Source organism: Phlebotomus argentipes, unplaced genomic scaffold, assembly GCF_947086385.1.
Source record: "Phlebotomus argentipes unplaced genomic scaffold, Phlebotomus argentipes genome assembly contig_6, whole genome shotgun sequence".
Taxonomy (NCBI): Eukaryota; Metazoa; Arthropoda; class Insecta; order Diptera; family Psychodidae; genus Phlebotomus; species Phlebotomus argentipes.
The window spans coordinates 927,122-944,862 of NW_026776145.1; the positions used below are offsets into that span (position 1 = coordinate 927,122).

The following is a 17,741-nucleotide window of genomic DNA, read 5'->3' on the forward strand; positions in this document are numbered from 1 at the left end:
ATAGAATTTCTACGGATTTATTTTACTTTTCTCTATTGCTGCTGCATCTCTGATTCCCGGGAAAGCTTCTCCGTCGGCGTGGCCGTGGTCTTCCCCCTGTAGATGTTCAGATTGAGGTCAATGGCGAAGTTGAAGTCTACGGGATTGTCCAGAGCTTTCTCAATAGCACTCTCCAGATTCTCGCGCTTGATGAAGTGCTTAGATCTCTCGATTTCATGCTGCACTCTTTCGTCTGCCCACCGGCGACGCTCCTCATCGCGGAGCTTCTTCGCTTCTATGCGCTCCAGGACGTCTTCTGTTTTGGCATTCCGCCGCTTTTCCAGCCTCTGGTCTCTAATCATGACAATTTCTTTGTTCCACTCATCATTGATGGCAATGGCGTTCCTCATGTCATCTTCCTCCTCCTCTGGAGATTGCGACAGGATTGTGTTCTGTGTCTCCTTAGACGCCACTTCAGCGAAGAGGAACTTCCGGACGCTCCTGTATTGCGTGCGATACATGTTGTAGAGCCGTAACATTTCTTCTTTTTCCTCAACATCCACTGGTTTTCGCACTGGTTCCTTGTTATAGCGAGTCTTTGCCATTGGCACCCACCGAGGCTTCCGGTGCCATCGTACGGCCTGCAGTCCTGCCCAGGAATTCACCGGGATTCCTTCCGGAAGAGTACTCAAAACCACCCGCAACATCTTATTACATAACCTCAAACTGTCACCGCAACCCAGCTGAATAGTTCTTAACGAAAGTGTGCGAATAGTACTACCCGTACTACCATAGTAAGGAAAATTGAATATTAAATTCAATTAGCTTATATTATTTTTCTATAGAAATTGGCAAATGCCCGAATACAAAATTCCGTGGGACAATTACTTTTGGTCATTAAAGCCCCTGATCAGCGTTTTATTGATAAATTCTTAGAGTTTTCTGGATGGCTTCGCGGCAAAGTGGACACTCCTTCAGTGTTGCAGCGCAAATTCCACAGACGACTGTTCAAAAGAGCAAAAATATAGCATTATTTCCAAATGTTATTCTCTCAAATTACCATAAATACTCACTGTAATGTCCACAAGGAACGAATGCCATCGAAATATCTTCGGTGAGACAAATCTTGCATAGTTTGTTCTCTTTCTGCGTCTCTCTCAAAATCTCTGCTTGATCGAGCAAGTCCCTGGCGAGAGTTCCTGCAGTGTCTTCATCAATAGAGTTGTTTCCCTGTTCGGCGATATTCCAGTTCTCAGCACTGCCGATGAGCTGCTAATGATAAGATTAGCGTTAATTGCGCTATTTGACGTCATACAGAAATTACTGAAATTTCTCGTAAGATTGCTCACCACTCCTTCCTCCTTGGCTTTAATCTTGAGCGCCTTAAGATCATTCTTGACCTCATCCACAATGAGCGATTGAGAGTTTGACAGCCGTTTCTTGATAACACTCTTGACGGAATTTTCGGTGTGATTCTCGAGAAGTTCCTTTCCATCCTCTGAATTGAGAAAGTTCCTCATTGCGTGAAGCTGATCACTCTCGCGAGACTCACACAACAAAGAGAACGTGTTGTGAGCTTTGATGGCATTGGAGGGCTCGAAGTTGACGAAGGAGAGCCCAAAACCACAAGCGTAGCATTTGATGTGATCCCACGCCTTGTCAAAGTAGAAACCATTGGATGCCATTTCCTCAGCTCCCGTCAGGTCCTCAAACATGGGATATTTCAGGAAAGTCTCCAGGCGGTAAGTCTCAGACGCAAGATCCTCGTTAGGTGTGATGCAAGGTGACGGAATTGGAATGTTAATGTCCTCCCAGGAGCTGCTGGCCGAAGCAGCTCCACATTGATGCTCCAAAGTAGCCTGAAAGGCGATTACAATAAGTTTCTTTGGTTTGTTCAAAGCCCACAGTTCCTCAACATACATTGAAGCACTCAAAATTGAAGGAATCTCGGCACTTTATGCACACTATTGAGCTGGTGGACGATCGGTAGAAGTATGCTTCCCTGGAGAGAGTGCATTTCTCTGCCGGAGTGAGTCTAAAGGGACAGAAATCAAAGCTTCGCAGACGAGCCACTTGCTGATAAAAATTTTCACAGTCTTCCATCCTCAATCACTCTCACAGCTTGATTATAGATTGTAGAACACTAGAGGTAGTGAGGTATCACTCAATTTTTAGAATTCTTTGGTGAAGAGACGCGCTGCTTATCACACAATATACCACTGCAGAAATGCCACCCAAAAGCGCTTTGTATCGCAAATCATGTGAGTTTGACAAGATTTGACACACAAACTTGACGAAACGCCACAAGTGATGGCGCTGATGTTAGTGAGTATGTTTTCGTCGTTTTCGTTCAGTGGGGGGGTCAATTTTAATTGATAAACGGGATAAACGGTTTCGGAGAATACTTCAATGAAACTTCCGAGCAATGACTTACTGCTTCTATATTATTTTTGATTCCAATTTATTATTTGGTAAACGACATACAAAATCACAATATGCTAAAGCAGCGATAAGCTTCCCTCGTCAACGGCCATACCACGTTGAAAGTACCGGTTCTCGTCCGATCACCGAAGTCAAGCGACGTCGGGCGCGGTTAGTACTTGGATGGGGGACCGCTTGGGAACACCGCGTGCCGTTGGCATCCTTTTTTTTATGTTTTATCCTTCATTTAAAAGGAACTATTCATATTAATTTTGTTTACAGCTATAAAATTTGTTAAACTGTGCAAATAATCAAAAATTGGAAATTGAAAGATAAAGAATATTCTCTTGTTTAGCCTGTTGCCGAACCAAAGCATTAATTTTTCTGCAGAACGAATGACAGAGGGAAAATGAAGAAAATCCATGCATGTGTAATTGTGATGAATTCTCAAGAAGCGTGCAATTTTCTCGAATTTCTCTGTAGTCTCTGCATAGGGTAAAAATAAAAATGTCAAATTTTCCTCTTCACGAAAATGCTCGCGATGGAAACACCGGAGGAACGGAGAAAAGATTTTACATTTTCTTCTTTTGGAGAAATGCAAGAGGAACGCTGAACGAGATGAAAGAGGATTCTTTTGTCGGTGTACTTGAAGTTTATAACAAAAATACAAAAAGATTCTCCCCCAACTTTGGTCACTCTTGAGAATCTCTTGGCCCGGCTTTTTTGCATTCACTCCTGGGGAGAAAGTCCTGTTGAAAATCCACATGCTTTTCACCCCTATGAAGTGGCCACTTAAAATCCATTTCTGCACGGTAACAAAAGCATGACCACACCAATCCATCAGTGGTTTTCATCGATTACAAGCGGGAGAACACTGAATAATCTCTTGCCCACGCTTCTTTCCCTTCCTCACGTCCTCTGGAGCCACCCTTTGCCCAACCCAACTCCTGCTCCTCAAGGAAAATGCTGTGCTCACACTTTTTCCCAGCTATCCGGCGAGTGAAGGTTTTTCACGAGCAATTTGAGGTAAAAGCGGACACTCGAGTGGGTTTAAACCAGGGGGAAGAGTTTAATGTGTTGAATTCAATTTTGCTCTTTAACGAAATTAACTCCATATCGAAATGCCCTTCAATTGAGATATTCAACTCTTAACTAGCAGAAGAAATTTATAGAAAAGCAGTAAATGAAAAGCTCATGAGTAATTAATAAATTAGTGCGTCATTCAAACTTGCATCTCCTCCCTCAATTGCATTTCCCTAATGTTTGAGGATTGCAAATGAATGTGCAAATAACCCGGGAAATTCTTTCTGTGTGAATTGAAAATAGAGATGTTGTCTATTCATATGATGCACTTTTTGTTTGAATAATGGCAAAATTATGGTCTAATTGCCATGCAGAAACGCATCAATGCTGAGGGTTTGGCTCTCTCTCGTTTGAGATAACAATGCCAAAATAAACGCAATTCCCTCCACATTGTAATTAATTATGAATTTGAAAAATGATTTATGATTTTGAATGCATTCTACGAGGGAGGCCATTGCAATTTGTGTACATCTTGTTGACATTCAGCCTAATTACACTGAAAATCACTGGGATTTTTCCTCAACTCTCTCATTTTCCCCATTTTCGTGCTCTCGAGCACCATCTCTCAGTCCGAGAGATTTTTTGAGGGGCCTGAAAGCGTCTGAAGGCCCTCTTGTGTTGAGGATTTTTTGCTACATAATATGGCATCCATTAGTGACCACTCTTAATGAGGCAAATGCTGAAGACTTTCAACCCTTTGGATAAGAATGAATGGCGAAAGTTCTCAGTGTTCGCTGTATATAGCAAAATTCATAATTGTTTTCATTCTTTTGTACAGAGATTTGCCAGAATTCGAAGGTAAAGGGAGTGATTAAACTGATATATTCTGTTTTATGTAATTAATAAGCCACGCCTTATCAATATGGAAATAGTTTATCCCATTTTATCACCTCATACAGGTATATATTGTATTTTGGAAACTACCGTAAAACGTGAAATATTATTTTCTTCCTATTCCTTGTAACATTCTCACATATTAGAGGCTAGATTATTACACTTCGACTTGTTAATAAATACTCAGTGAAAAAAAATTGACGAAAATTACACAAATTAAGAATTTATTCTAAAATATGCTAATGAAATGTGCTATCTTCAGCAGAGTTAAAAGCAATGGGTAAATAAAAAAAAAGGATGCCAACGGCACGCGGTGTTCCCAAGCGGTCCCCCATCCAAGTACTAACCGCGCCCGACGTCGCTTGACTTCGGTGATCGGACGAGAACCGGTACTTTCAACGTGGTATGGCCGTTGACGAGGGAAGTTTATCGCTGCTTTAGCATATTGTGATTTTGAAGGTCTCTTGCCAAGTGATGTAATCAAGCTTTTTTATATATATCTCATATATTTCACATGTATAAATGAAAACAACCAATCAATTTGAACAAAAAAAACTACGAAAAATCGGAATGAGAATGAAGTGGAATTGATGTGTTTTTGTCAACGGCCATACCACGTTGAAAGTACCGGTTCTCGTCCGATCACCGAAGTCAAGCGACGTCGGGCGCGGTTAGTACTTGGATGGGGGACCGCTTGGGAACACCGCGTGCCGTTGGCATCCTTTTTTTTATATTGAAAAATTTTTTCGTAAATTTTTCGGCATTCCTCAACTTTAGGGCAATGGTTAGTGAAATCTCAATGAGAATCTAATTTAAACAATTACGGTGTTGGATAAGCACAATGCAATTGAATCACATCTCGCTGATTCTGATGCGTAATTATTTCAGTACGAAAGAATTCTTTCTTGACATGACAATTCTCTGCTTTTCTCATAAATAAGTCAGCGTATCGAATGTGTCAATAGGTTATTGACGATGGGGAATTTTTCATTAGGCTAAATGTTGCAATACGAGAAGGCTGGAATGTCGGTTGATTGTTCTTTTCCGCCTACCCTCAACTTCCCTTTCGATGCTCAGCTAAAGTGATGCATTCCAAATGATTTGGGAGACACAATAATTCGCCGAATGGCATGTGGACGCAAAGAGGCATAATATTAATTTTTCCTTGACATCGCCCTCCAAATTGAGATCGAATATCTCGATGTCCATTATGGTCAACCCCTGCGAACGCCTTCCGTGCAGAATTCAGCTCCAATCAATTAGTTTGAGAGGCTCGGACATCGGCTCTGTTCAAGTAAATCGCTATGATTTATGAAGTTCTTGACAAATGTATCCAAGCATGGGATGAAATTCAAGTGTTTAATGATTGTGTGACCGTGGCAAGAACAATTTGGCTTTAGATATTAATGCAGAGATATGGGGATTTATCTCGAGTAGCGTTTTGATGTAGACTCACGCTAAATTACTTTTCCAACCACTCTTATCGCTTGACAAAAGTGTGAAGAAGTCATTTATCATTTTGTTCATATGAATATGCTTTTAAAATTAATTTCTTTGTTTAATTCAGCAAAAGTGTTATTCATTACACTTCACACGTTAAATTCCTTCTTTCACGGCATTTACGAATAAATTCTTAAATAAATCCCTCAACCTTTCATTTGATATTTTAATTGGGGTGTGATATGAAATATCACATATTCCCCTCCTTCTCAGCTTCTATTTTAACACATTTCATCCCTTTTCACACATGCCGTAAAGTCCTGAAAATGGGCATTGTAAAGTGTTGGAAAATTATCATTATCAATGAATAAAATTAGCAAGTGAACGAATTTCTAAAATACACGCAAACACACATTAATTTTAAGTGCTATTTTGTGTTCATAAACATGGGGAATTTATTAAAATAGCTAGAATATGAATTCTGTATCATATTCTCGCGCTCACTTGGAAAAATAAATTCCCAACTAACGCTCAAAATTGGTATTTATCTGTGAAAACCCATTAGGACATTCTGAAACTGGGAAATTTTTGCATTTTAGTTTATGTGTCTGTTGATTATTATTAGAGACGGACATTTATAGCCGCCACTGCGAGCTTCTCTCCTCCACATCCGTCCATCCGGTCTGCAAACACACACTAGCCAATTCGTCCTCACTCCCCAAAAGAGAGATTTTCCCCGACACAATCAGAGTTAATTCGCATGGGCATTGATTAATGGTCTCACATATTTGCCCTTTCTTCTGCAATTGCATCAACAAATTCTTTTTTCTCATTCAGTTTGCCCGTCTTTGTTTCGGGCAAATGAAAACCATGCATGGACACTTGCATTATTTCTGGGGTTGTTGGCTCCACGAGAAAGCGAAGAAAATACAACATTTTGCCTAGTAATGGCTTTAAAAATGATGAATCCAACCCTTCTCATCTCACTCCTCTACAACAATTAATTACTCACCCAAGGACCAGATTCACCCTTGTACTTCCATCCTCTTCAGCCACTCTCGCAGTCTCCTTCATGAATATTGTAAGCTAGATTAGAGCTTCGACTGTTGAACTCTGGGAGAGAAAAAGAGGAAAAAAATAACCCTCAAACACATCATCAGCTCGATATGGAACTTGCCTTGGTAGAAAAAAAAATAGGTCAATCCGATAAACATCCCTTCTTAGAGAAATAATTCATGTAATAGTTTCTACTTCTGTCCCCTTGCTAATTAATTTCTCAATGTACTTCCGACAATTTGACAGCAATATCTCCAATCAAGGAGAAGAAACATAAAATATAGTGTCACGTTGCCGGTATCAGTGACATTGGAAGATTTAGGAAAAAATGTTAAGTCATTTTGCCATTAACACTGTCCATGTACATAAGTGAATCTTGTCACTGACACTCAGTATTTAGTGTTGATCTTTCTCACAAGTAATCATGAAAGATTAATTGGTGTTCCGTGTAAAAACCTAAATGCGCAGCCGGCGATACATATAAAAACCGCGGCATTATGGTAAAAAACAAACAATTCACCTTTGGGAATGTGAAAATCATTAACAAGAAAATACTTTCGTGTCACTCAGTAAAGAGGATTGATTGAAGATTACTTTTTCTTGAACCAAAGAAAACCTAAGCAAAGATAAAATAACAGCTATTTTTTAAATTTATATTTTATGTGATTAAAAATTTTCACATGGAGCAAAAAAGGATGCCAACGGCACGCGGTGTTCCCAAGCGGTCCCCCATCCAAGTACTAACCGCGCCCGACGTCGCTTGACTTCGGTGATCGGACGAGAACCGGTACTTTCAACGTGGTATGGCCGTTGACAAAAACACATCAATTCCACTTCATTCTCATTCCGATTTTTCGTAGTTTTTTTTGTTCAAATTGATTGGTTGTTTTCATTTATACATGTGAAATATATGAGATATATATAAAAAAGCTTGATTACATCACTTGGCAAGAGACCTTCAAAATCACAATATGCTAAAGCAGCGATAAGCTTCCCTCGTCAACGGCCATACCACGTTGAAAGTACCGGTTCTCGTCCGATCACCGAAGTCAAGCGACGTCGGGCGCGGTTAGTACTTGGATGGGGGACCGCTTGGGAACACCGCGTGCCGTTGGCATCCTTTTTATGTTTCTTTTTAAGAGTCTCTTTCGTCATTTAAATACATATTGGTGAAAAGTTTTGTTTCTAAATTGAGGTGATTTTTTTTAAGCACGACGAAGACTATATTTTCTGTGTATTGTTCTAATTACATTTGTGCATGCATTCACAGAAATTTTGCTTTAAAATTTATGCGAAAATTATAATTTAATTCGTAGTTGGCGTAATTGTCTGTGCATTCTAGATTATGAGAAAGTTTCCTTTTCGATAAACAATTCAATTACTTAATGAGGTGTCGGGAGAGCGGCCTCCAGATTATTTTATTCTAGTGAAGTGACGCGCCTTCCTGAATGCTTCTGCTGAAGTATCAATTAACCGCGAATTGCATTATTACCCTGGTAGATTACAATGTATTTGTAGTAATAAACTGTGGGATTTCAGCCTTAAGTCTGTCGTTCATAATTTAGTAGTCATTTGGCAGTTCAGCGTTGCTGATCACGAAGCTTACAAGCAAAATGGATACAACAAAATTATTCGGAGGCGATTGTGTGGCATACGAAGTTTCCAGTGAGACACAAACAACAATTATAGGCCAATTTTTGATCACAATCAAGTGCTTCTTCAGAATGTTTACATGCGTAGCAGGCGATTTTCTATTGTACATATTTTGGCGAGCATTTAAATGCCGCTCGGCGAAGGATATCAGTGATCAAGTTGCACTTGTCACTGGAGGAGGAAATGGATTGGGAAGAGCTATAGCTCTAAGATTGGCTAAAGAAAAGTGCCATCTGGCGATTGTGGACATGGACATTGAGGCTGCCGAGAAGACTGCCGCTGATGTGCTATCTCTTGGGGTGAAGGCAAAAGCTTACAAGGTTCAGATGTTTTCAAAATAAATATTGGACATTATTATTCTAAATTGACGTGGTTTCTTGCAGGTTGATGTGTCTAATTATGAGCATTTAGTGAACCTCAAGAGTGAAATTACAAAAGATCTCGGATGCGTCAGTATTCTGGTGAACAATGCTGCCCTTGTGGCTTTAGTTCCCATGTGCAACACTCCCAAGGATCGCATTCAACGATTGATCGATGTGAACATCTCCTCGCAGATCTGGACCATTAAAATATTCCTAGATAACATGATTGATCGAGGAAAAGGTCACATAGTTCAAATATGCTCTATTTATGGATTAATTCAGGGCAAAAGCACAATGTATTCCATGTCTAAACACGCAATTCATGCCTTCGTGTCTTGTTTGAGAGAAGAAATCTATTCAAATAAGTGGCAGGACAAGATTAAAATAACATGCGTTTATCCATTCTTCATCGCAACCCGGAAAGAGCTCACAGATCTATTTCAAAAGTATGGTTTATTGATATATGTATAAATTCACCCTATATGCTTGAATTATATTTTATTTACAGAGATTCTGTGATTATTAACTCACCAGATTATGCAGCAGATGAGATTGTACGCGCAATTAAGAATGAAGAAGAATGCATCTCTATTCCGAAAGGATATTATACTCTCATGAGAATGTTTTCGTGAGTAATTTACACCCAGACAGAGATTAGATCATTTGGAAATCTTTTCTTTCAGATTGTTTCCTTCAAGATCTATAAGGAAATTCTACTCAAGTACTTTTGGAGAGGGAAACTCTGTATTTTAATGGGCGAGACAAGTCAAGACAATCAGCAGTATCATTTTTTATTGTTTAAATACACATGTGCAACTTGATATGTCAAATGATTGGTCCAATCATTCGTCGATAATTAAAATAGCAAATAAAAAATAGATATTGTTTAATTCAGAGTATTAGTATAATATCAGAGAATTTATTATTGATATTAAATATCAATAATGATTGATAATAATGTTCAATAATGAATAAGATCAATAATTGATATTAAATATCAATAATGAGGTGGGAATTATCATAATTTTCCTAAGTAATTCACTGAGTGGCTCAAAATGTATTTGTTTTTTTATGTAAATATTGCGAATTTTGTGACTTTCACATGATTTTGGCAATATTTACAAGGTCACACCATCTTCAGCTATAATATATAATTAACATTGCAATGACATGTCCATAGCCTTGCGTCATTCGTCTTATTTTAAATCATTGATAACTCTCATGTCAGTTACATATATATTTAGAAAACATCTTATTCCTTATATACAATACATTGAAGTTCATTTATTTTCTTTTAATGCACTCAAGCAAAAATTTCCAACATTGCGTGGTAATGGTTATAATCGAAAAGAAGTATCATATTTTTGTCCCGTAGCGAGTTTAGTATTTTTTACACTTCGATTCCATAATACATTCTGAAGTGAACAATCCTCTTATAAAAGCGAAGGCTAGTGTGAGAAACGATCTCAGTTGTGAATGATCTGTGCTCGCGTCAAAGTCAATGTACTTTGTGTTAGAAAAATGGAAAGTGTACTTAATGTGGGAAGTGAAGAATATAAGGCAAGCACAGAACCGGGTCAGAGTCCATTGAAAGTTCACTTGAAGAGTTTGTGGTACTTTTATCACTTTTGGTTAGCAGTTGTGTTGGGAACTTTTCAGACCATCTTTGAATTTTTCACCGATTGGCATAGTGAAAAGAAGTTTGATGGACAAGTAGTGTTAGTTACAGGTGGTGGAAATGGTCTGGGAAGGGCAATTTGTATGGAATTAGTGAAAGAAAAGTGCAAAATTGCCATTGCTGATGTTGATATTAAGGCGGCCGAGAAAACAGCAATTGAACTCCAGTCATTGGGAATTATAGCCAAGGCTTACAAAGTGGGTTTTTATTTAAGATGCCTATTCAAAAAATTCAGTATTGTTTGTGTATGACGTTATTTTCCAGGCGGATGTTTCGATTTATGATGAGGTTCTTGATCTACGGTCCCAAATTCAGAATGACTTTGGAACTGTTGATGTGCTTATTAACAATGCAGGACTTGTGTGCAAAATCTCACTGTCCGAAGGAACCCCTCAGGACATTCAGAAAGTGATAAATGTAAATATTGCGTCTAATTTTTGGACCACGAGGATCTTTCTTAAAGACATGATAGCTCGGAAACGAGGTCACATCGTGGGAGTGTCATCAATGTTCGGCATACTCCCTAGTGGACGATCAATTCTCTACAACACCACAAAGTACGCTGTTCGGGGATTCATGTCGTGTCTGAATGAGGAAATTCGCATGAATAAATTGTCTAGACAGATAAAAACCACAACAGTTTACCCACTATTCATCACCACACGTGATGATCTTATAAGAACCTTAGCTCATATCAAGTGAGTGATGTTTAGTGATTGTGTACTTTAGAGTGAAGAGTTAATATTTTGTCAATCCATGCAGAATGCTGGACAAAACCGTGGTCATGCCGTCCGAATATGCAGCCACACTGATCGTCAAAGCGATTAAGCAAGAGAAGCTTCACGCATCAATTCCTCATGGATTTTACACAATGTCGGGCATACTTGCGTGAGTAAACCGCTGTTAAGTATATAAAATGCCCATAAAAATGAATGTTGACTTCTTTCGATTTTCTATATTACAGAATTCTACCAAGGCGAATTCTTGAAAAATATTTTGACGCAGTAATTGGTGATATTCCACAGACTTTTTGAGAATATTGTATAATAGGCACTAAATGCAAAAGTTAGGTCTGTTCACAATGTGTAATTTGCAAATGATTTAATCATTGCCGCTAATAACTTAGCAGTGTTATTTAATTGTGTTGCTGTGGATATTCCTATTCTATGCATCTGTATTTTTATCTCCAGTATATAAATTGTGTTTTTTTTTCGAACAAATACATAACACAATTTTCCTCTCAACGATTATCAATATTTATTAAACAAACAACAGCACATAAATTCTGGCGAAGTCTTTAACCTCTTTTGTATTTTTTCGACTGTGCTTGCTAGTCAAATATATTGAGTTTTGCTCGTTCTAAATCATATTGAATATATTAAAGTTTCCTTCTACACAATTCAATAGTAATCGAATATGCTTTAAGCAAAGGGTTAAATTACTCAACCATGATATGATATTATCGCTGAAAGATCACGAAACTTTCATACACGTTTCACTGGCACAATCTCACTAACTTTTACCTTCAAATCAGGTTCTGCGTTCATCATCACTGCGTCATCAAAATCGTCATACTTGCAGTGCAATGCTGCAACGAGGAAGTGTATTGCTGAATTCAACTCTGATCTTTCTCTTTTTCACCCAATACACACAACACAATTTACACTCTATGAGCAAATATAGTGGTCTTTCGCGATTAGTTTCATCTCACTCAATTTTATTAATCTCCACTTCCATTGCACATTTTTTGCAATTCAACTCGAAGCTGGAAATCTGTGCTTGCACCTTTGCACGGGAAACTCTTGAGATCAATCGTCTCGAGAGTGTTTCAGTGAGATGTTCGCTTAGTTCGTGGCATTTTCATTTTCAAATAAGAAAGTTTTCTGCGTGTGCATTTGAGATAAAATGGAAGATATCGGGAGAATCGGTGTGGAAAGGTACTGCCCGTCGGATTATGTGCAGAAGAATGGTGTGGAAATGCTCTTGTCGATTTTGTGGAGTTTAGCTAGGGTGACTTATTATTTCACGGTGGCAATTGTAAGTCACATTTTGGGCATCTTTGTGGACACTTTAAACATCTTTGCCAAAGACAACTCATATCCACTTGTTGGAAAAGTGGCGCTCGTAACTGGCGCTGGCAATGGCTATGGGCGATCCCTCAGCATCTTCTTGGCTGCCGAGGGATGCAACGTCGCTGTGGTGGACATTGACGGCGAAGCTGCAGAGGCTACAGCTGCCAAATTGCGATCCATGGACGTGAAATCTGTGGCCTATAAGGTAATTGATGAGAGAGAGTCATCTCTGGAGCATAGGCAACTCGACAAGTATTTTCTTCTTTCTCTCTTTCTCCCTCTTCTTGTGTCTAGGTGGACGTAAGTGACAGTGGTCAGGTGGAGAAGTTACACGAAGTGGTGGTCAATGATCTGGGTGTTGTGGATATTTTAATCAATAATGCAGCAATTCTCCCTCTCATGTCGTTTCGCGAAGGCACACCAAGTGATGTTGAGAAAATCATCAAAGTTAATCTATTGGGACACTTTTGGGTGAATTTTATGCAATCTTCCTTATCCATAGATTATACTATTTTCTATTTTGTATTCATCATTCAGACAACCAGAGAATTCCTCAAGGATATGATTAAACAGAAACGCGGACACATTGTTGGTATTTGCTCGGGATTTGGCCTCTATCCTGGCGGAAGATCTGTGGCATATTCTGCATCAAAGTACGGCGTGCGAGGGTTCATGTCAAGTCTGTCTGAAGAGCTACTTTACAATGGCCAGAAAGACTTCATCAAGACCACTACAATCTTTCCTGTTCTAATGTCAACTCGTAAGGAAGTTTTTGATCTGTATGAGAAATTGAAGTAAGTTTTTAAACCATTTACATTCCTTTTCATATACATATTATCACTGAAATTGTATGTACAATATGATTATTATTATTTTTAAGGATAAGCGACAAATTGGCATGCTTAACACCCAACTATGCTGCCCAAATGACAGTGAAGGCAATTAAAAGTGGCGCTGAATTAATGAGTCTGCCCAAGGGATTTGTGACATTAATGACACTCGCTTCGTGAGCAATTAATCCGATAACGATATTGAAATATTGTACATCAGTGAAAAAATTAATTGAAAAATGGCTTTTTTACAGACTCCTTCCAACATCAATCAGAGAGAGGATCGTGTTTGGATTTATGGAGGGAAAAGTTCCACAAATTCACCCACACAATTTTTGAACAGCCTTAACTTGATTTCGAGAATAATAACCTGTTGGGGTGCTATTTTAATTAATTAGAGGTTTTTTTGAACAGTCTTTATATACATTTTAGTACTAAAAAAATGTGATAGGATTCTCTATGCAATGTACAAATATATGCATTGTGCTCAAAAAGCTAAAGGTGATAAAAGTGACTAAAGAGTCAATTACTATGCACATTTCACAGAAGAATAATTCCTGCTATTATTTCTTGAGCAACAATGTATTTTGATTATAAGGTAATCATGAATGGCAATAAAATATTTAATTTGTGTTATTATATAACGGAAAGCGATAGTCAGTGATGAAGAAGAGGTTGATATTGCTGATTAGAAAATAAAATTTTATGACAATCAATTAATTCGATTTTCTCTAATTGTTTCCAGCCTTTGAAAATTATGAGACATCATAAAAGTACACAACACTTATATTGCCAAAATTCTCACTTTTGAAATATGCGTGAAATTTGATTATAATTCGTTGTAAAGCATTCTAGTGTAAATATTGAATTTCATACACAAGTTATTTACATACATTTAATGTTGACGAGTTTCCGTCAATATTAATGGAAAAACATAATTATAGCATGTAGATATGTTGGTAGATAGTAATTTACGATACTTATGTTCATTTGATTTGGTAATTAGCAACAATTTAAAGTATCAGGAACAGTTCCTATAAAATACATGTTTCAAATTTGAAAGAAACGCATGAAACGACTCTTTAATGCTTATTGAGCCTAAATCTATACCTTATGATAAAACTTTATATAATATTGAATAACACTTATTATGAGATACCTTTGACATGCATTCATAATTGTCATTGACACATATAGATTTCCAAGCCTCTCTTGTCCTTTGATAAATTCTTTGCTTATTCTTAAGATTTTTTTTTTTGAAAAGAATTTAAAGCGTTCACCTATTTTATGCTTCTTTGAATGGCAAATACTTTGTTGAATAGCAAAAAATCGCAGTCTTTCTGATAATAAAATGGGTAATTGAGATGCTGATTGTTCTGTACGCGACACTCATATGCTACAGTGAAATTGTGAAGAGATATTCACACAATTGAATTAAAGAATACAAAAACTGTACACATTATTTGCTTTATGGCACCAATAATAATTCATAGAGTTACAACCGAAAGATCCTCGTGTATCTGACTATTTGCTTGGGGTATTACAATATTTGAAGGCTAGTGTGCGACAATCCAAAACAAATACATTTCTTAACACATTGTTATTACCATATAAATTACAAGCAACCGCCGAATCTTCAGTCACAACTGTTGCAACTCTTTCACGGCGCACATGGCTTAACTAATCAGTGAAATGCAGAACGTTTTCGATAGTGGAAAAGTGGCTTACGAGGCGGCTCCAATGCCTAAGACAAGGACTCTTGATGAGTCTGCTGTGTTCTATCTATCTGTGCTAAAGGATGTTGTCATTGTGCTGCTTGTGGGAGTTCCCATGCTCTTTCTGAAGTTGATTAAGAACCTTCTGACAAGTGAGAAGAATGTGGCTGGTCAGTTGGCACTTGTGACTGGGGGAGGAAATGGAATTGGTAGAGAGATCGCTTTGAGATTAGCGAAGGAAAAATGCAATATTGCCATAGCGGATGTGGACTATATTGCTGGGGAGAATACTGTGGAAGAGTGCTTATCATTGGGAGTGAAAGCTAAGTTCTTTAAGGTATTAAAATTGTTCAGCAAAGTGGTTTTATTTACTTATTAGTGTGACTTTTCTTAGGCGGATGTCGGTGAAAATGATGAGGTAATGCGGCTACAAGAGAACATAGAGAAAGAAATGGGTACAAACATTCCTTAGAATGATATCAGTAATCATTATGTTAACAAGTAATCTTTGGCCTAGGGTTTGTTGATATCTTAGTGAACAATGCTGGGCTGATGCCACTCTTGTCCATCCGGGAAGGATCTTCTGCTGAAATCGAGAGGATTATTCATACAAACTTCCACTCACATATTTGGACTTGCCGAGCTTTCGTGGGTGGCATGATTGAGAGGAAGAAGGGTCATATAATTTGCATTGCATCTGCAACAACAATTCATCCAATGCCTCGAGCAACGATTTATTCGGGAACGAAGGGTGGAGTGGCTGGCATGATGATGGCCTTTGAAGAGGAACTCAGAGGCGAAGGACATGGAAATTACATCAAATTCACCACTGTTTATCCCTATTTCGTATCCACGAGGAAAGATTTAATGGAAAACCTCAATCTTCGATTCCCAGCTGTTACAGCTAAAGACACAGCGAGAGTTGCTGTGAAGGCAATGCTCAGGAATCAAAAGGACGCCGGTGTTCCTGAGTATTTGTTCTTCCTCTCAAAAGTGAATAGGTAATGATTTCTTTTATGCAAAATATACAAAGTCTAAGAGAAAGTTTTATTTACAGATTGCTCACCGCGGAAGTGCAGCAATTGGTTCGAGATAGAATATTCAGGGAAAAAAATACTCTGATTGGAGTTTACAGAGGATCAAATTAGTTTTCATTTTCCATTCAATAAATTCAAAGTATCCCAGAAGAAGCCGAAAGTGCCAAATAATGGTCCCATTGCATAAGGTGATCTTGGGTTCGTCTGCAGGAAAAACAATCCTCTGGCGTCCGGCGAAGCGGCATCACCCATTCTTACCATTTCAGACCGATTGTATTCTCCCTGGACAAAAGTTGCCCAAGTAGACGAGGGATAACTATAGAACAACGGCGTGAGAATTGATTCGGCAAACAAGTGATGAGCTCTTCCATGACTACAGGCCACTGCAAAATATGTACACATATTTTTGCTAATTAAATTTTTTCCAAGCAATATAACCTTTGATCCTTACTTTGCTCGATAATATTGCTTCCACAGCCTGGCTGAAGAATACCTCCGTTTGGATAAAAGTCAACATGTCCAATCGGATCACGGAAGCCACAACTTCCCGCTGCTGTGTGAATCACGTCCACAAAGGCAGCGTCAGTATGATCAAGCCGAGACTCAGGACCTGACCATTCAAAGCCCAGAATGGCGGGATCGAGACCAGTGACTCGGCCCACTTTTCCTGTAGTCGTGAATGACGCTGCATATCCGGCTAAGTGACTTCCCAGGCTGTGTCCTATCAAATGAAAATCCGCAATACTAGCATTTTTAGCAATCTGAAAGTGAATGCAAATAAATCACATTCTCAACGATTTTTCCTCTGAAAATCAAGAGTAGGTACTCACCACAAGGTAATCAATCAACTCTGCAATGTATTTTCCCACTTCACGTATTTGAAATGCAGGTGTGAAGTAGAAATTGTTGGCGGCAATGTCTCTATAATCCACTGTGACAATATTTAAGTTTCTCTTCGATAAATAGTTATTTTTGATGTTTTGAACTGTGTCACTCTCCTCATTTGACCGCCAACCGTGAACGAGGAGCTTCGTCTGAAGCTGAGGATTGAAATTGCCAAGGTCGATGTCATTCTGCAAATTATTGTTCTTATAAAGGTGTTTTGGGAAGGCCAAGGATTCGCCTTTGTTTCTCTGTTTCCTGCTGAAACAGACATGATGAATAACTTGATTTTGGAATCAGAATTTCAACTTACCTTCTGTAAAGGTAGAATTTCACATTATCACGAATGTTGAAGTTGAGAATCGTCTCCAAAATATTTGGCTCTTCAGTTGAACTTGGAAAAGTCTTTTTTTCATCATTAGCCAGATTTGGTGGTAAAATGTTATTTGTCTGTGGAATTTCTATCAATAGGAAAAGAACTCATCAGTTTGACGTGAAAAAATGAACGAGCAAGGCTATTTCACATCTTTATACCTTCATCACAGAGAATTTTTATGACACAGAGCACAAAAGGCACTACTCTCAAAATCATTGTCACTGTTGTACTGTCTGAAAGCTAATGTTTCGCGCAAGTCCATGGTCAGGGTTGAGTAGAAATATTCGCTGGATTGTCAGTAAATCCCCATCCATATACAAATT

General features: G+C 38.4%; 7 protein-coding genes and 5 non-coding genes across 13 annotated transcripts; 7 read left to right on the forward strand and 5 right to left on the reverse strand.

The window, feature by feature from the left end:
- Position 1: 1 nt before the first annotated feature.
- Positions 2-718, reverse strand: LOC132256812 (small ribosomal subunit protein mS26). The gene has a single exon (XM_059753377.1). The coding sequence runs from the start codon at positions 684-686 to the stop codon at positions 33-35; it is 654 nt and encodes a 217-aa protein (XP_059609360.1). The 5' UTR covers positions 687-718; the 3' UTR covers positions 2-32.
- Positions 719-785: 67 nt separating this feature from the next.
- LOC132256821 (baculoviral IAP repeat-containing protein 8-like) lies at positions 786-2,237 on the reverse strand. Of its 2 annotated transcripts, none has more exons than XM_059753395.1 (4): positions 1,900-2,237; positions 1,329-1,838; positions 1,053-1,248; positions 786-983 (listed from the first exon to the last, which is right to left on the reverse strand). In XM_059753395.1, exons 1-4 carry the CDS (start codon positions 2,080-2,082, stop codon positions 898-900), a joined length of 975 nt encoding a protein of 324 aa, XP_059609378.1. In that variant the 5' UTR covers positions 2,083-2,237; the 3' UTR covers positions 786-897. The 2 variants fall into 2 exon arrangements, with proteins under 2 accessions (XP_059609378.1, XP_059609370.1); XM_059753387.1 differs by having other exon boundaries at positions 1,053-1,251.
- A 264-nt stretch (positions 2,238-2,501) lies between these two features.
- Positions 2,502-2,620, forward strand: LOC132260971 (5S ribosomal RNA). Its single transcript, XR_009468393.1, has one exon. It is a non-coding gene; the product is annotated as a 5S ribosomal RNA (ribosomal RNA).
- A 1,995-nt stretch (positions 2,621-4,615) lies between these two features.
- On the reverse strand, positions 4,616-4,734 carry LOC132260977 (5S ribosomal RNA). Its single transcript, XR_009468394.1, has one exon. It is a non-coding gene; the product is annotated as a 5S ribosomal RNA (ribosomal RNA).
- A 183-nt stretch (positions 4,735-4,917) lies between these two features.
- LOC132260979 (5S ribosomal RNA) lies at positions 4,918-5,036 on the forward strand. The gene has a single exon (XR_009468395.1). It is a non-coding gene; the product is annotated as a 5S ribosomal RNA (ribosomal RNA).
- A 2,473-nt stretch (positions 5,037-7,509) lies between these two features.
- On the reverse strand, positions 7,510-7,628 carry LOC132260945 (5S ribosomal RNA). Its single transcript, XR_009468388.1, has one exon. It is a non-coding gene; the product is annotated as a 5S ribosomal RNA (ribosomal RNA).
- Positions 7,629-7,811: 183 nt separating this feature from the next.
- LOC132260951 (5S ribosomal RNA) lies at positions 7,812-7,930 on the forward strand. The gene has a single exon (XR_009468389.1). It is a non-coding gene; the product is annotated as a 5S ribosomal RNA (ribosomal RNA).
- A 277-nt stretch (positions 7,931-8,207) lies between these two features.
- LOC132255506 (protein dhs-3-like) lies at positions 8,208-9,663 on the forward strand. Its single transcript, XM_059751581.1, has 4 exons — positions 8,208-8,786; positions 8,850-9,274; positions 9,337-9,456; positions 9,512-9,663. The coding sequence occupies exons 1-4, from the start codon at positions 8,427-8,429 to the stop codon at positions 9,579-9,581; spliced, it is 975 nt and encodes a 324-aa protein (XP_059607564.1). The 5' UTR covers positions 8,208-8,426; the 3' UTR covers positions 9,582-9,663.
- Positions 9,664-10,160: 497 nt separating this feature from the next.
- LOC132264578 (protein dhs-3-like) lies at positions 10,161-11,574 on the forward strand. The gene is made up of 4 exons (XM_059764829.1): positions 10,161-10,703; positions 10,771-11,204; positions 11,269-11,394; positions 11,471-11,574. Exons 1-4 carry the CDS (start codon positions 10,305-10,307, stop codon positions 11,538-11,540), a joined length of 1,029 nt encoding a protein of 342 aa, XP_059620812.1. The 5' UTR covers positions 10,161-10,304; the 3' UTR covers positions 11,541-11,574.
- Positions 11,575-12,293: 719 nt separating this feature from the next.
- Positions 12,294-14,124, forward strand: LOC132264589 (uncharacterized oxidoreductase YoxD-like). Its single transcript, XM_059764841.1, has 5 exons — positions 12,294-12,783; positions 12,873-13,049; positions 13,116-13,372; positions 13,459-13,584; positions 13,663-14,124. Exons 1-5 carry the CDS (start codon positions 12,412-12,414, stop codon positions 13,745-13,747), a joined length of 1,017 nt encoding a protein of 338 aa, XP_059620824.1. The 5' UTR covers positions 12,294-12,411; the 3' UTR covers positions 13,748-14,124.
- Positions 14,125-15,052: 928 nt separating this feature from the next.
- On the forward strand, positions 15,053-16,313 carry LOC132257076 (uncharacterized oxidoreductase YoxD-like). The gene is made up of 4 exons (XM_059753804.1): positions 15,053-15,460; positions 15,518-15,578; positions 15,641-16,124; positions 16,181-16,313. Exons 1-4 carry the CDS (start codon positions 15,101-15,103, stop codon positions 16,269-16,271), a joined length of 996 nt encoding a protein of 331 aa, XP_059609787.1. The 5' UTR covers positions 15,053-15,100; the 3' UTR covers positions 16,272-16,313.
- LOC132257210 (lipase member I-like) lies at positions 16,275-17,316 on the reverse strand. The gene is made up of 4 exons (XM_059754032.1): positions 17,311-17,316; positions 16,991-17,248; positions 16,624-16,921; positions 16,275-16,540 (listed from the first exon to the last, which is right to left on the reverse strand). Exons 1-4 carry the CDS (start codon positions 17,314-17,316, stop codon positions 16,275-16,277), a joined length of 828 nt encoding a protein of 275 aa, XP_059610015.1.
- Between the last annotated feature and the right edge of the window lie 425 nt (positions 17,317-17,741).